The 14,914-nt window shown below is 53.2% G+C and overlaps 7 protein-coding genes across 7 annotated transcripts; 3 read left to right on the top strand and 4 right to left on the bottom strand.

Annotated features, from left to right (window-relative positions):
* Window positions 1-313: 313 nt before the first annotated feature.
* On the bottom strand, window positions 314-998 carry J3D65DRAFT_598981 (polysaccharide biosynthesis-domain-containing protein; the record flags this gene model as incomplete). The annotated part of the gene is made up of 4 exons (XM_066797872.1): window positions 314-417; window positions 505-789; window positions 851-875; window positions 933-998. 4 exons carry the CDS (start codon window positions 996-998, stop codon window positions 314-316), a joined length of 480 nt encoding a protein of 159 aa, XP_066659566.1.
* Window positions 999-1,349: 351 nt separating this feature from the next.
* Window positions 1,350-4,030, bottom strand: J3D65DRAFT_609242 (ENTH domain-containing protein). The gene is made up of 4 exons (XM_066798667.1): window positions 3,684-4,030; window positions 3,372-3,612; window positions 3,019-3,321; window positions 1,350-2,966 (listed from the first exon to the last, which is right to left on the bottom strand). Exons 1-4 carry the CDS (start codon window positions 3,729-3,731, stop codon window positions 1,750-1,752), a joined length of 1,809 nt encoding a protein of 602 aa, XP_066659565.1. The 5' UTR covers window positions 3,732-4,030; the 3' UTR covers window positions 1,350-1,749.
* J3D65DRAFT_15118 (HSP20-like chaperone) lies at window positions 3,905-4,760 on the top strand. Its single transcript, XM_066794085.1, has 2 exons — window positions 3,905-4,251; window positions 4,302-4,760. Exons 1-2 carry the CDS (start codon window positions 4,021-4,023, stop codon window positions 4,647-4,649), a joined length of 579 nt encoding a protein of 192 aa, XP_066659564.1. The 5' UTR covers window positions 3,905-4,020; the 3' UTR covers window positions 4,650-4,760.
* J3D65DRAFT_609235 (tRNA synthetases class II-domain-containing protein) lies at window positions 4,723-7,167 on the bottom strand. Its single transcript, XM_066798666.1, has 4 exons — window positions 6,905-7,167; window positions 6,082-6,851; window positions 5,852-6,034; window positions 4,723-5,798 (listed from the first exon to the last, which is right to left on the bottom strand). The coding sequence occupies exons 1-4, from the start codon at window positions 7,122-7,124 to the stop codon at window positions 4,872-4,874; spliced, it is 2,100 nt and encodes a 699-aa protein (XP_066659563.1). The 5' UTR covers window positions 7,125-7,167; the 3' UTR covers window positions 4,723-4,871.
* A 1,610-nt stretch (window positions 7,168-8,777) lies between these two features.
* On the top strand, window positions 8,778-9,630 carry J3D65DRAFT_663579 (uncharacterized protein; the record flags this gene model as incomplete). Its single annotated transcript, XM_066802680.1, has 2 exons — window positions 8,778-9,167; window positions 9,217-9,630. 2 exons carry the CDS (start codon window positions 8,778-8,780, stop codon window positions 9,628-9,630), a joined length of 804 nt encoding a protein of 267 aa, XP_066659562.1.
* Window positions 9,631-9,806: 176 nt separating this feature from the next.
* J3D65DRAFT_609232 (uncharacterized protein) lies at window positions 9,807-11,518 on the bottom strand. Its single transcript, XM_066798665.1, has 4 exons — window positions 11,131-11,518; window positions 10,811-11,081; window positions 10,204-10,758; window positions 9,807-10,154 (listed from the first exon to the last, which is right to left on the bottom strand). The coding sequence occupies exons 1-4, from the start codon at window positions 11,183-11,185 to the stop codon at window positions 9,911-9,913; spliced, it is 1,125 nt and encodes a 374-aa protein (XP_066659561.1). The 5' UTR covers window positions 11,186-11,518; the 3' UTR covers window positions 9,807-9,910.
* A 615-nt stretch (window positions 11,519-12,133) lies between these two features.
* Window positions 12,134-14,366, top strand: J3D65DRAFT_14931 (major facilitator superfamily domain-containing protein). Its single transcript, XM_066794072.1, has 6 exons — window positions 12,134-12,544; window positions 12,592-12,641; window positions 12,703-12,871; window positions 12,943-13,470; window positions 13,550-13,901; window positions 13,973-14,366. Exons 1-6 carry the CDS (start codon window positions 12,447-12,449, stop codon window positions 14,147-14,149), a joined length of 1,374 nt encoding a protein of 457 aa, XP_066659560.1. The 5' UTR covers window positions 12,134-12,446; the 3' UTR covers window positions 14,150-14,366.
* The last annotated feature ends 548 nt before the right edge of the window (window positions 14,367-14,914 follow it).

Genomic DNA, 14,914 nt, shown 5'->3' with positions numbered 1-14,914 from the left:
AGCCGCGGTTTAGCTACGAGAAGCCTCCCAGTCACATTCCGAGGAATACTTTCTAGGGCGTCTGCCTTTTTGGTTTTTGTGTAGCGTACTACCTTGGGGCCGCTGTCATGTCACCCAGGACCCTACTCTTCTCGTGGCCAACCCAGATACAAGGACGGAGACATCAGCTGCCCGGCTTTGATCTCTTGCACAAGCCTCGGTGGGTCTGTGGTCAAGCTTGTGCGCCATGGGATGCGTGGCACTCGGTGGCAATTCGTTCGGGTTGGACGGAGCAGCAAACAACCGGTATCCGAGCCGACTACTCTTCCTTCTCTTATTGTTTCTTTGCCTCTTCGGGATGCGCCTTCTCGTAGATCCAATCGTTCAAGCCCTCGCGGTTTCTGACGATCTCGACGGCGTAGAATTGCATCCGCACGGCTAGCCAAGGGTTTAGCCTTTGTCCCTCGAATGGCGATGCCACAATCCCTTGCCCTCATTTCGGCAAGCAGACCGGTGAAGACTTACCGAAAATGGTCTCCTTCTCTCCATATTCGAACGAAGGGTTGGCACGCAGCATGGTGCCAAAGTTGTAGTCATCGACCTTCTTCTCGTACTCCATGATGAAGTTACGCCACTTCTCCTTGCCTGCCTTCGACTTCATGTCGTCCTCGTTGATTGTTGCACGCGGGTCAAAGTCTGGGAACTCGCGCTTGAAGTGCTCGTAGATTTCGTCATCCATCTTGGTCAGGCGGAGTTGCGAACCGCGCATGCGCTCGAGGATGGACCAGTAGGTCGACATGTGTTGGACGACTGCAAGGGCGAATGCGCGTTAGCGTGACGGGGTCCTGGAGAAAAGGTAAGGAGGATGTACCCTTGACGGCGAACTGCTTCTCAATCTACGCATATCTCAGTACTCGTTGCTCATGAGGCTCTTGGTGGTTTGCGACACTTACGTCTTCGAAGTTGTCGGCTTGCTCAGCCGAAAGCTGAGAGCCGGGGGGTCCAACAGGTCCAGACATGTCGGGTATAGGGCAGTGTTTCCTGGTTTCGAGGAGAGGTTGTGCAAGCGTGGAGGTTGGGTGCTGTCGAATTGGGTGGAATCTAAAATTCGGGCGCGGGCGCGGGTGCGGTGCAGGCGCACCCATGCCCCTCCCCTCTCTTCCGTCATAACTGATTGATCAGATTAGATTTGCTGCCTCTCGGGTACGACATGGATGGCCCGTGTCCCACGCCAACTAACGTGAACGTCAGGTCGGCCGTTGACCGTTTGATGGCACTAGAACATTTGGCAAACAAACTAGCCCGGGCTGGTTTTGAAACAGGGAGACATGCCAACGGCGTGGCTGGGTTGGAGACTTTTTCAATCAAGTGAGGGAGCCAGCATTCAGTGATCTCTCATTCCTTTCCATCTCCGCCAATCGCGTGCGATGCCGGGGCAGGGAAACATCATATTAATACACTAGAATATCCCTCTATACAAGTCCCTCTAGTAGCTGACCCTGGGCAGTGCTGCAGGCTGGACTGCTCATGTCCGAAGAAGACAGATGTGCAGCAACACGCGTTTGATAGGCCTCGAAACCGCGATTGGGATTCAACGACAGAATAAGAAACCACTCTTTTGGTCAAACATCCCCAACGGCCGTAGACGTGCCTGCAGTGATATGCCCGGTTCAAAGTGTCCATATCCAAAACGCCCCGCTTGGTAGGTACCCAAATACGAAAGAAACCAACGCAACGAAACATGGAAATGCCTTGGAATGCTCCCGTCACTCAGGTTGACCATCCCGTGTGCTGTGGCTGCTGCTGGTTGGGTTGGCCAGGACGAGGAAATACCGGAACCGTTTCTAATTGCTCCAAACCACCCATTGATGTCTGTGCATTATTTTGCCAACCTTGTCCGGTCTGCTGGTTGACAAATGCGCTTTGTCGGAATGGATTGGTGCTTCCAGTCGCTGTCGGAAGCAGCATGGATGGCGTAGAGCCAGACCCAGCTCCAGCAGTCTTGGGTCTAGCAAACGGATTAGTCCCTGTCGGCGTCGGCTGGAGTGGTTGTGGTGGCTGCTGTTGGGAGAAGTCGGCCGGCCCTGAAGACGGTATCGCGGACAACGATGGATTGAATCCTGTGTGATTGGACGAACTCTTGGCAAAAGGGTTCGTCGATGTTCTATTCAGATCTGATCCATTTTGCAGTCCAAACGGTGCACCTGTCCCTTGAGTCATCAACAATGATGCGCGGAAAGGGTTTGTAGTCGTATTTTGAGGCTGCAATTGCTGCTGCGGCATCTGTTGCGGCTGCTGCTGGTCCATCCCAGGGGCTCCGGTGAATTGAGGCTGCTGATACTGCGGCATTCCTTGCTGAGGCATTTGCTGCTGAAACTGCTGAGGTTGTGGGCCGAAGCCACCAAAACCTGCTCCTGTAAAGTTAGGCTGCAACTGCTGAGGTTGCGGTTGTGGTGCTGCTTGTTGCTGTTGCGCGAATGGGTTGTTTTGGAATCCTGTGGGCTGGGGCGCAAAACCATAAGGTTGCTGCTGCATCATGCCAGCTTGCTGAGGCATTTGCATTTGCGATTGTTGGAAGTGTGCCATCGGTTGCTGGTTCTGCTCAATGGACTCAAAAAAGTCAATCAGATCTGGAGCTGGACCCTTGTTCTCCGGGGCCGGTGCAGAAGGTTTCGGGCTGAAGACATCGTCGTCCTTTTTCACGTCATTCAGTTTGCTGGTACCGTTGAATCTCCCCTTTTTGCCGTCTTGTTGGGCCAGATACTGTCTGCGATTAACTTCAAAGTCCTTGTCGTTGAGGTATTCCTCCAAGGACGATGCTAGACTCGTCGGCGCATGCTTGATTTTAGGAATCTCCAGACGTGTCGAGTGTTCATGGAGCCTTGCGACACTAAGATATTGTACGACAGCATCTGTTTGTCGACAGAACATGCGATAAATCCTCAACGCGCGCTCAGCGTCGGGGTGCGACATTTCAAAGTAATGTTCTGGAAACAATTAGACTGTCGGCCGGAGAAGCAGTGGACGGTTTGGACGAACCCAACACGTTTATGGTCCCTTCGTTCATGACGTGGAAAAGAGCCAATAGGTCCATGGTGAGTAGCCGGAAAGCAGTGAGGGTGATTTCGTTCTCTGGCTCCTGGGACAAGAAGTCGCACTGTAGTAACGCGTGAATCTGGTCCTGGACCTGCTCCGTCTCTCGCAGCAATCCCTTGTCGACTGACAGTCGTTTCAGCCGACCTTCTCCCTGCTTGACGTAATCAACTCTTGTAGAACCGAAGCTCTTGGCGCGCGCCATGATGTATTCCGAGTAGGCGCGGATATTGTGGCCTTGGGTCTGGACTGGTTCGGGCATAAGCATACCATCGACTGGGAAGAGCAAGGCCGCATACCCTCAGTGAAGTTGTTGATTGCCAGGCGCCGCGCGGGGGATTGCGCCAGGTACTTGAGCGTCACATCGGGCTCACCCTCGCGGATCATCAGGTGGATAACAATGAGGGCCTTGAAGACGATGGTCCATGTTGTGTCGCGCAGTCGGTTTTGCAGAGTGCGGAAGACCTCCGCAACGCCTGCTTCACCAGCATGTGTGGCTACCAGGATGTGTTCGACATACTTGGACTTTGGGGGGGCGAGCTGTGCGGTGGCCGGCGGAATTAGTGGATGGGGCTCGAGCGAGGGGACGAGGAGGTTGGCGAGGAGCTTGCCTTGATCTTGGTGGCTCCCTTTACAGACTTCTCAAAGGAGCTGGCCATTTGAGGCGCGTAGCATTCCGCGACGGAGGGCGAGCGAAGAGGAGGTGTCGATAGAGGGCGCTGGTACCTTGGGTTCGCGGGCAGAGAAGGTTGGAAAGTGGACAACTGAAATGGATAGGGCGGGAGCCGGCACAGGCGTCATCAGTGAGCTCGGCGGCGGAGGGTCCGTGGCAGAGCTTCGCAGCCCGCGCCAAAAGTACCTGGCCGCAGCCTCCCGCCAACCACCCTTCTCCTGCATACCACGCCCCCCGGCTGAGCCACCACTGCACCTCTCCCGAAAAGATTCATCATGTCTCGTCCAACGTCACCTACGCCGTCCGAACGCGCAAAGCTGGACGCCGAGCAGCGCGCCAGAGAGGCTGCCGAGCAGGCCCAGCTGCCCTACAAGTGGACCCAGACCATCCAGGATGTGGACCTCACCATTCCCATTTCTGGAAACTACAAGGGCAGGGACCTCGACGTGAAGATCTCCAAGACCAAGCTCAGGGTTGCAATCAAGGGCCAAGACCCCATCATCGATGTAAGGAGAAACACAGCGACCCCTTGACATGTCATTGACCCAAGACGCAGGGCGACCTTCCCAAACCCATCCTCGTCGATGACTCCACCTGGACCCTCGAAACCGTTCCCCAAGGCAAGGAGATAAGCGTCCACCTCGACAAGGCGAACAAGGTGGAATGGTGGGAGCATGTCATCACGACGGCGCCCAAGATCGACACCTCCAAGATTACTCCCGAAGACAGCAAATTGAGCGATCTCGACGGCGAGACGAGGGCAATGGTCGAGAAGATGATGTTTGACCAGCGCCAGAAGGAGATGGGCAAGCCGACCAGCGATGAGCTCAAGAAGGAAGAGCTTCTGGAAAAGTTCAAGGCTCAGCATCCGGAGATGGACTTTTCCAACGCGAAACTCAGCTAAATGCGACGCATCAAGAGCATTGAGCGAACGAAGTCACGATGGTTTTTTCTATGCATAGCGAGGCACACAAAACCGCCAAAGGAAAATGAAGGAAATTCTGAAGCTTGAAATGGTCTCCCGTGGGCTTTTACGATATTGCCGTGCGCCAATGCCCAATCCTGCGGTCAATGGCGAATAGTTTACATGTTTTTCGGCTGCTCTCAATGTGTTCCGACATTCTGATCAGTCCTTCAGCTGGAGGTGGTAGGTCTCCAGTTGCTCTTTCGTCACCTTATTTGGCGACTTGACAAGCATGTCTTCGCCCTTTCCGCTCTTTGGGAATGCTATAACATCCCTGACACTATCTTTGCCCAACATTACTGCAATCAAGCGATCGAATCCCAGCGCGATGCCAGCATGGGGCGGGCACCCAGCGCGGAGCACCTCGAGCAAGTGCCTGAAATCCTCAATTCGCTCGTCACTCATCTTGAGCACCTCCCGCATTACCCACTCTTGAACTTCGGCTACATGGATACGGCGAGATCCGCCGCCAAGCTCAACGCCGTTGACAACAAGATCGTAGTGGTCAGCTCGGGCTGATTTAGGATCCTTTATCAGCAAATGAATGTCTTCGACGGTTTTTGGTGCAGTGAAAGGGTGATGCGTCGCGGCGAGACCTGCTGCGCCTCCCTGTCCTGGATCTGTGTCGTTGATTGGCGAAAAGAGCGGAAAGTCGGTGATCCAAAGGAATTCAAATCCTTCAGGCTTCGGCAGGAGTTCTTTTTCGACTGCTGCTTTGTGCAGAGCGAGCCGCAATCTTCCAACCGCGGTGCTTCCGCCCGTGAACGGTTCGTTCTTTCTTGCCTGGATGATGACCACGTCGCCCTCTTCGAGACCGAGGTCTTCCTCTAACCGCTGTGCGGCTTCAAAACCAAAGACCTGTAGTCCCTGCATTGGCTTGCTTGAGTCGAAAACAGCGACGCCAGGCTGACCGTCGGGGTTGTCTATGAAGGCAAGACCTTCCGGAGATTTCATGAAATCAGAGACAAACCGGGACGCTTTCGAAGGACTGGTATCTAGACGCAGTTTGAAGACGTCGACGGCGGGGAAAGCAATAGGGCCAATCTTGCTGATCAAGTCAGCCGGAAGGAGGTGGTCCACGCGCGAGATCTACCAAACATGTTAGATATTTCAAGCTCTTTTCAAGCAGGACAAACACGTGCCTCCATTCCAAGGCGAACATCGGGCTTATCGGAGCCGTATTTTGCCATGGCGTCGTTGTATGTCATTCGAGGAAACTTGACGGCCAGAGTCGCGACACCAAGTTGAGTCCAGAGGCGGCCGATCAAGCGCTCTATACAGTCCATGACATCATCCGCGGATGCGAACGACATTTCCAGATCCAGCTGCAAAGGTTAGCTTTGAGCCGATTGCTTCGAGTTGGAAATCATACCTGCGTGAACTCGGGTTGTCTATCAGCCCGCAAGTCTTCGTCCCTAAAACACTTTGCAATTTGAAAGTATTTGGCAAACCCGCTGGCCATGAGCGTCTGTTTGTACTGCTGCGGACTTTGCGGCAGTGCATATGCCAGACCTTTTGTTCTGGTCGGCACGAGGAATTCTCTTGCACCCTCAGGTGTCGATTTGAAAAGCAGCGGCGTTTCCACTTCGATAAAGTCTTGCTTGGTGAGCTCATTTCTACAAATCGCACTAGCCTTTGCCCGGAATACAAGCGCTTCCCGAAGCTCACTGCTTGCACGAAGTTGCAAGTGACGTTGGTGAGGATAAAAGACCGTGGTCGGGTCAAATTGTGTGTCCCTTGGAAAGCTGTTGAGAAGCGTGTAATCTTTCAACACAATATCGACATTGCCGATTGTTTGGTGATGAGGATTTGGCTTCGGTGCAGTTTTTGGTACTTTGGGTTTTTGTGCTTTGGGGTTTTTTGCCACGCCCGGCTTTGGTTGTTTTCGCACTTTGACAACCCCTTTCACCGCGACCGCGTTTTTCGACTGCTCCAAACGGAATCTGTAATGGACATCCCCACTATCTTTGCCGCCTGAAACCAATTGAACGGAGTGCCGCAAATCTTTGCTCACTAAGGGAGTGAAACACAGGTGCTTAGAAAGATGGTCGGAGCCACCCAGATAGCCGAGGAGGACTACAGTCTCCCCAGGTTTGACATTTCCAAGATCTTTGATTTCATGGGTGGCAGGTGGGAGTTGCGCTGAGAGAACATGTCAGCATTGTTAAACAGGTCGTCGTCCAATGTCAACGAACTATTCTCTGAATATTGCCGCAAAAGTTTGGGCAGCTCAGGCGGTGGTCCGTCATCTGAAAGAAAAGTGCGGATGTTCGCAGGCCCCGGAAAGTGTGGTGAAGCATGCTTGACGATGGCCGCCCTGGGCATTCCTCGAAAATTGACGTTTGCGGAAAGGCGAACACTGCTCCTCCACGCCGAAGTTGACCTCAAACATGTTCGAGAACATGATGACAACATGACTGCGCTATCTTCGACGACGCGCAACGGGGCTTTGACGTGGTCGTGACTGGTCGAGAGGCCAGCGATTTTCGAGCGCCTCGATTCCTAATGCGGACTAGTCCGTGTTACTAAGCAGCGGTCGCAGCCACAACATTTCGCCCGTCGGCCGCTCCCAAACTTTCTTTCCTCTCCATCCTTCCACGTTTTAACCATGTGAGTTCCAAAGCTCAGCCTCTACTGCTGCGGCGCCCAACTGACAGACCCTACAGATGATGAAAGCTTAGCGTGTACCCGATGAGCTGATCCCTCTACCCGCTTTCGAGCTCTCCCTTCGCCGGGCTCAAGTGGCTCGTCTGTGGGTTTTGGGGCAGCATGATATCGGCGTTCGGCACACACACCTTGTTACTTGAACGGACGCTCAACGCATCTCTGACCCAAAATCTTGGAAGGAGTCTCGATTCTCGCCCTCGGTTTGCACTGCGTCTTCCGAGTGCGACGAACTTTTGTCTCCACGTACATATAATGAATGAAGAGTTTTTCCATGTGTCGGCGCGCTTGGCTTGTGAATTTGCACTTTCCGCTGACGATCTATTTGGAAGCCTTGTCACTCAATGCGCTGTCTTTCCATCGCTCGGCGGTAGATCCAGTTTGGCATTTTTCAACAGGTCCGCATCTTCTTTCTGGTAGACGACGGATTGTAAAAGGGGTGCTACATATCGGCAAACATCACGTTCGAAATATTCGCGTCAACTTGCACATGGCGTGGCCCTACCTGCGCACTGTGCAACTGCGCAAACGGTCTGCGCCGCGCGTCCTCAGCACTCCTTCCGCTCTGCGGAATCTGGTCTTGGACTTCACCGGCCAATGTCGCTGGCTGCAGTTGTGACCTTGGGCTTTATTGGTCGCGAAAGTGGCCGACACTGTCAGCGACTTGTTACGGAGAGCCGAAGAATGCACCCAACCTTCGACGGCATTGCCGTTGGAGATTCCTGCCTAGGTGGGCCGCAACCGAGAGTGGACCCTGTCCGGTTTCCTAAAAGAAGCCATCTCTAGTAGCGCTGGAGGAACCGGATAGGTGCTAAGGCGATGGTTTGTGCGACCAAAACACCAAGCAATACAACAAATCAGCAAAACAGACCCTGCCCTTGGCCTGAGTTTTTCACGAAACTGCCCTCTGTTTGGGTCGAAGTTTGGAAACTTGCTCATCCCTTTCCTGTCTCCTGGTTGAGCTTGACGCCCCACGCTATCTATGATTCTACTGACACCTCTCGAGCTTCGAGGGCATACTCTGCGCTGCTTCCGGCAACACCTTGACCTGCGACAGAAAGTTACAAGAGCAACATCGGTGTATAAGTGTCCTTGCAATTCTACCTTTGGCGAACATCATCGGTCTATGTATTGCTCATTTTACTGTCCCATTTATCAGTCCATCTTTGTTTTGCGTTGAGTCGTGACCTATTTTATCTCTTACCACCAGATTTGCAAATCCTTCAACATGAAGATGGGTTTGAACGAGGTGCGTAAAAACCACACGGAAATTTTGAGAATACAACTTAACATACGTGTCAGGTATTTTCTTTTGTCCTCACATCCCTTTTTGTCGCATCCTGGACCGTGTCTGCGCATCCCGTTGGGACCTTTCCAGAAGGGCCGGGAAATCTACTATCGCCTATGCATCACCACGATCTCGAGGCCCGGAGAACATGGACTCCACGGGCTCAGACGTTCTACGGCACAACTCCAGGTGTAACCTCTCCAGGCAGCATGGCCTGGTTTCGTTCATACGTTGCAACACCCAACGCCCAGGCAGTAAACCAGAACACCTTTGATTACAAGTGCTTCTGGGGCTCTGCAAGCCTGCTTCCAAAGTTTGCGCAGTGGATCAGTTTCGACTCTCTTTGGAAAACCAACCTGCCTGCCATTCAACAGCAACAGAACTACGTCATCAACATCAACAATGTTACCAGGAACATTAACGATGTGATTCGCGAGAAGATCCTTCTTGTCTCCGAACAGGACAAGGTAGACGCAAGGCTAATTCTGGCTGTCATGATGCAAGAGGTAAGCTGCTTGAACACATCCGAGAGACACAATCTGACGAGCTCTGCAGTCCACTGGAAGGCTCAACGTCCCCTGCACGGGTGTCGCGAATTGTGGACTGATGCAAGGACCGCCCGGGAGCAAGCCGTACAACCCAAGCACGCCGCTCAAGAGTATTGAAGAGATGATTCGCTCTGGTGTCGAGGGCCAGTATGGCAGCTGGCCCACAGGCGGACCCGGACTTGCGTGGTACCTGAACAGCGGCGCAACCCAGTCCTGGACGGGAATGACCCAAGCAGGAAACCCATACCAGACCCTCCGTGCCTACAATTCCGGCAAAGTATGCAATCCCAGTAACCTCGATCAGACGTGCAGCGGCGGCACCATCTCCTACGTCAACGACATTGCGAATCGCCTTCTAGGATGGGGTGCGTGGGACACGGGCATCATTCAAAAGAAAAAGGGCTGCCCCAACAACTACTAGCCCGGTACATTTATACGCGTCACGATTTCATGCGCTGCATCTTCTAGCGTATCGAGGCGTCCATCGGTTCTCCGCGTGCGTTTTCACTTCTTACCTCTACCGTGTACTGGAGCGACTATCACTCCAACAATACCCATGCGCATGTCACTTTTGAGCCCATTGTGGCACACGAGGCTGTTCGAATTTTTTTGGCTTTTCATTTCCACGGTAGAACAGCGCAAGAATGCTCAAGATAAAACAACTTCCTGAAGCGCCAGTTTACGAACCAGTTTCTGCTAGCCTAATTGTGGATCTGTGCCCGTAGGCCAGGGATAATCTCGAGATCCTTCTCTGTGTATTCGTACTTCCCATCCTTGCTGATTTTGGGGGTCTCAGTCTTGCGCTGCTGCTGCGTCTGGCGGACCTTGACCCACTGCTCCATGGTCAGGTGCTGGCCCAGCTCGGTGAATTGGTTCGACTTGATGCCCAGGCGCTCCAAAAGCTTGCTTTTGCTGAGAGGGTCGAGCACGACGTGGTTGTTGGGACTATGAAATTGTCAGTTTTACTCTTTTCATTTGATGGCGGCCGGCTTACCGAGCGAAGTACAGCACTCCCAATCGGTCGACGTGCGCCTGGTCATCCGGAGGCGCATGTACGCGGTGGATGCTGCTCTTGAGGAATCCACCCGTCAGTGCGGACAGGGCGTCGCAAATGTTGATGGTGATGGTCTCGTCCTGCGGCCGCACCCACTTCCACTGCCCTTGGTTGTTGAGGATCTGCAGCGCCGCCACGGGTTGTCTGAAGAGGAGAGTGATGCTACCAAGATCTGTGTGGCCAGGTGCGTACAACTCGCCGATGCGCTTGTTTTCCTCGGGGGTACGGGCGGCGTAGTGCATGTAGCGCAAGTGGTCCTCGCCCTTGTCGTCGTAGACATGGTCGCGCACCAGTTGCTCCTCGTCGGGAAGCTCGAGCATGATGGCGAATAGCCGCAGCAACTTGTTGACGACCAGGTCGTGGCACTTGCGGCTGAATGTCTCGATTTCGCCAATGTGGTCTTGGAGAACTGCCGGTTGTGCTCTCTTGTGGAATCCGTCAAATTTGGGAAGGTTGTACACTTGGATGTTGTCCATGATGCCGTCATCGGTCAGCCTGTTGGGTGTGAGTATTCTATGAGATCTAGCTGCGCGGAAACAGTACTGACTTGCGCAGACCCGCCGGCCGGTAGCCATTGTACTCTCCACTCTCGAGGTCCTTGATGTTGTGGTACTTGAGCTTCTCCTCCAGGGGGAGGTTGTAGAATTCCCGGCCGAGCGCGAATTGCCTGTCAACCTCCTCCTGGCTGATGTCAAAGTTCTTGACGTAGAAGAAACCGACGTGCTGAGCAGCATAACGGAGCTGGTCTACTAGTTGCGCCTTGCCCTCCGGCTTGTCAAAGGTGCTCAGGTCAAGAGTGACGAGCTCGGCCCAGTCGACTAGCAATACATGAGGTCATGCTTTTGGAGTAGAATTCCGGACACTCACGATCGGCCTTGGTTACCGGGACCTGCTTGTACGGCGAAATGACCTTTCCGGGCATTGTTGCAGTTTTGTTCAGAGTCGACAAGATGGTGTCGATTCTCAAGCCAAGTCGCCAGTTGACGCAATCGCTATAAGTACGGTATCCCACTTTCACCGTGCTACTGTGCCTCCCCAGGTATACATCAATCAATTACCTAGTGTGGTCAGAGACCATGGCACCACGGACCCCAGCAATGGCATCATAGATAATCTCTCGCGACTGCAGTGGCTGGATTGCCCCTCCAGCCGGGCTCAAGTGGAGTGCGGGGTTGTCGGTGGTTGATTTATAAAGTCCGCAGACGCGTTTGTCGCTCGATGAGGCAGTCTGAGCGAATCGACAGGGCGGTGGTGGTGGAAGGATGCGTCCAAGGTGGGTTTTGAGGTACCGCAAAGCACGCAATGCGGGGAACCTCTTACAACATCATGTTTGCGCTCAGAATCCACTCTGATTTTCTAACCGTTCATCCGTTTCATGCACCGCTCTTGAAGATTACGAATAAAAAGTTGTGTGTTGCGGCGAATCATCTGGGCCACATCACTTTGGATTGCTATCGTCAACATTTACATCAATCAGTCACGAAAAGGCGACAAATTTGCAGCACAACATGCCCTAGGTCACCACTTTGCTTCAATCACTCCTTATTTCGGTCGTAATGTGACCGAACGCGGGTATCCAATGTATGGTTTCAATTTTGTATCTCGTCTAGTGCACTTCTCGCACGTCACGTTGTCAACAAGAAAAACTGTTTCACGCCTGCTTCTACTGTTTCTTTGGTCCATTGCTTACGCATACTGGCTTGCACGTTGATAGTCGCCAAAAATTCTGGCTGATTGCCTATAGGCTAAGCTTTCGTCAAAAAAGGCTTGTCGTCTTCAAGAATGGCTTGGCTCTACAAATCATCTACCAGATCTACGTCTCAAATATTTCATCTACATTACAGATATCTGCCAAATGGATCCGGATACGGCACTTTTCAAATGCTTACATGAGGCAATTGCGCACAGGTCTTGCGTGCTGAGGCGAGAGATACTGCCCCCACAAGCACCGTCTGCGAACCCGACAGTCCAGGCCTCGCCTGGCCAATCGCCATACCAGTGATGAAATGTAACCATGTAAATGAGTACCAGATATCTGTGGTCGCCGTAGCGCTTTTAATCGCTGCGCCGGAGAAAAACTAACAGCGTTCTTTGAACTGTTCGCGAAAAAATCGCTGTTGGCTTTCAATCACACTTGTTTTTCAATCACACTCGTTTGGTTGAAGCGCAGCATCGTCGAGGAAATGTCCAAGTTGGATTCGCGGCAGCCGAGGACGCTGGTCGGAGTCTTCAAAGAGGTGTTTAATTGGTATCCGTCTTCGTATCCGCTTGAGGAGCGCAAGTGAGTCTACCATCGAGTCGCTCAAGAAAACATGCTGACATGCGCAGGTTGCTGTTCAAACTCGACCTATCGATCCTGATATTCGCGTGTCTTTGCTGTTAGTAACTTGAACGCTCCCTCTGTACAACTCACGTGGTCCTGACAAAGCGTATCGACAGTTTTCACGAAGTACTTGGATCAAAGCAACATTTCCAACGCGTATACATCTGGGATGAGAGAGGAGCTCAAGCTCTACGGCAATGAGCTCAACTACTTCAACGTCTGCTACTACACGGCCTACGTAATCGCCCAGATACCGTTTCTTCTGCTCATTTCGCGGCCGAAATTGTAAGTACATCCCTCCTCAGTCCCAGAACAGTCAAACTGTCACCCCTAAAGACGGAGACTGACCAAAACAGAGCGAGATGGCTGCTTCCCTCACTCGAAGTCATCTGGGGCATCCTGACGTTTGCGCAAAGCCGCGCATCAACGACAGGCCAACTGTACGCACTGCGATTCCTGGTTGGACTAGCTGAGGCGCCCGTCTTCGCGGGAACGCACTTCATCCTGGGCAGCTGGTACAAGGCGCCGGAGCTGTTCAAGCGCGCGGGCACGTGGTTCATCTGCAACTACCTGGGCCAGATGGTCAGCGGGTACCTGCAGGCGGCGGCATACACGAACCTGTCTGGCGTCGCCGGCCTGTCCGGCTGGCGCTGGCTGTTCATCATCGATGGAGTCTTCACCATTCCCGTCGCCCTGGCCGGTTACTTTGTCTTTCCTGGCATCCCTGAGTCGCCAAGGCCGATGTTTCTGACTGAGGCTGATGTGCTACTTGCCAAAGCGCGTATGCAGGACGCCAAGGTGCGGCCGCCGGGCAAGATGAGCCTCGATGTGTTCCGCCGCAGCCTGAAGAGGTGGCATATTTACGTGTTTGTGTTTTGCTACATGTAAGTCAGCTCTCCACCCCTTCCCCCTGATCGGCCAGCTCAAAAAAGCATCGTCATGCTAATTGAAGACTCACGACAGTTGCATGATCATTTCAGCCTACCCCTCAGGCTACATGAACCTGTGGCTCAAAGCCGAAGACTTCTCGGTCCCCCAAATCAACAAGCTGCCGACGGCGCTGTATGCCATCACGGCATTGGCATCGTGGCTTGGAACGACGCTCGCCGCCATATACCCGGCGTGGGCCATTTACTCCATTTCGTCAGCCGCCTGCATTTTCTCCAGCATTTGCATGACCGTCTGGTACATTCCGAACGCGCTCAAATTCGTCGCCTGGTACATGCTCGGCTTTGCCGGCTGCTCTAGCCCCATTCTGTACTCGACGATCAACGTCATCCTCAAAGACGACGCCGAAGAGCGCGCTCTGGTCGTCGTGAGTCCCCTTCCCCTATTTTCAATTTTTGTGAAATACCCCCGGGCTGACTCTTCCGCTCTTCAACACAGGGCGCCATGATGTGCTTCGGCTACAGCTTCAATATCTGGGTGCCGCTGCTCCTGTTCCCCACAGCAGGCGACTGGGGCGCTCCGCGTTGGAAGGCCGGCTGGCCCGCCAGCATCGCCTTTTACGTGCTGCTGTGGGCCGGCTTCATGTCCGCGCTATACATCCATCGGAGACAGTGAGTCTTTTCACAATATCCCTTTGTTTCTCGTTCTTTTTGACGCGTCCCATTCTCTGTTTTCTCCTAGCGGCTTGCGTGTCGAAACGAGTGGACTGACGTAACTGACATTGGTGTGGCAGGTCGCGCAAGCAGGCGGCGCATGGCGATGTGGAGACGGAGACGACGACTTCGGAGACGAGTGAGGCGGGCGAGCATGCCATCCGAGGCGAAGGCGTGTCGAGCGGCGGGAAAGAGGCGCTCGAGAGCGCCGCAGCGGTGCCGGTGGCTGAGTGGCGATAAGATGCATAGTCGTCTAAGAGCAGTGGTGAGAGTAGGATGTTCCTTGGTCTTCTGTTCAGTATCCGAGAAGTGGCATAGACTCGCTCTTATCAAAAGTATTCTCTTCTTGCGAGGATGGCGAAATTTCAACCAATATCTTCCCATTTCGAGAATTTGCTATTCTGCTGGCGCGTTTGAGCAGCTGACCACGCTTCGTCCACTGCAGACTTTGGCTGGATGTATAGCTACGCCACTACCTATGTCGCTGTGCTGTGCTGTACTGTACGGCCGTGAAATTACCGCTGCCATTCGTGACTTGGGAATCATCAAGGGATATCGAGTAACCAGGAAAAAAAGCAACCCAAAAGCGAAAGGGGGGAATATCCTACAATACCAGATCATTCAAATCCCAGACCGGGTTACCAAATCTTTTCGATCCAACGAAACAAGGGCTGAAAGGAGGTAACGTCTGCTGACCAAAAGTCTGCCGTGAAGCCAAACTGAACAA

This window comes from Phyllosticta citribraziliensis (genome assembly GCF_038025025.1).
Source record: "Phyllosticta citribraziliensis strain CPC 17464 chromosome Unknown J3D65scaffold_1, whole genome shotgun sequence".
NCBI lineage: Eukaryota > Fungi > Ascomycota > Dothideomycetes > Botryosphaeriales > Phyllostictaceae > Phyllosticta > Phyllosticta citribraziliensis.
The sequence above is the reverse complement of the archived record's forward strand: the minus strand, read 5'-3'. Positions and strand labels throughout refer to the sequence as shown.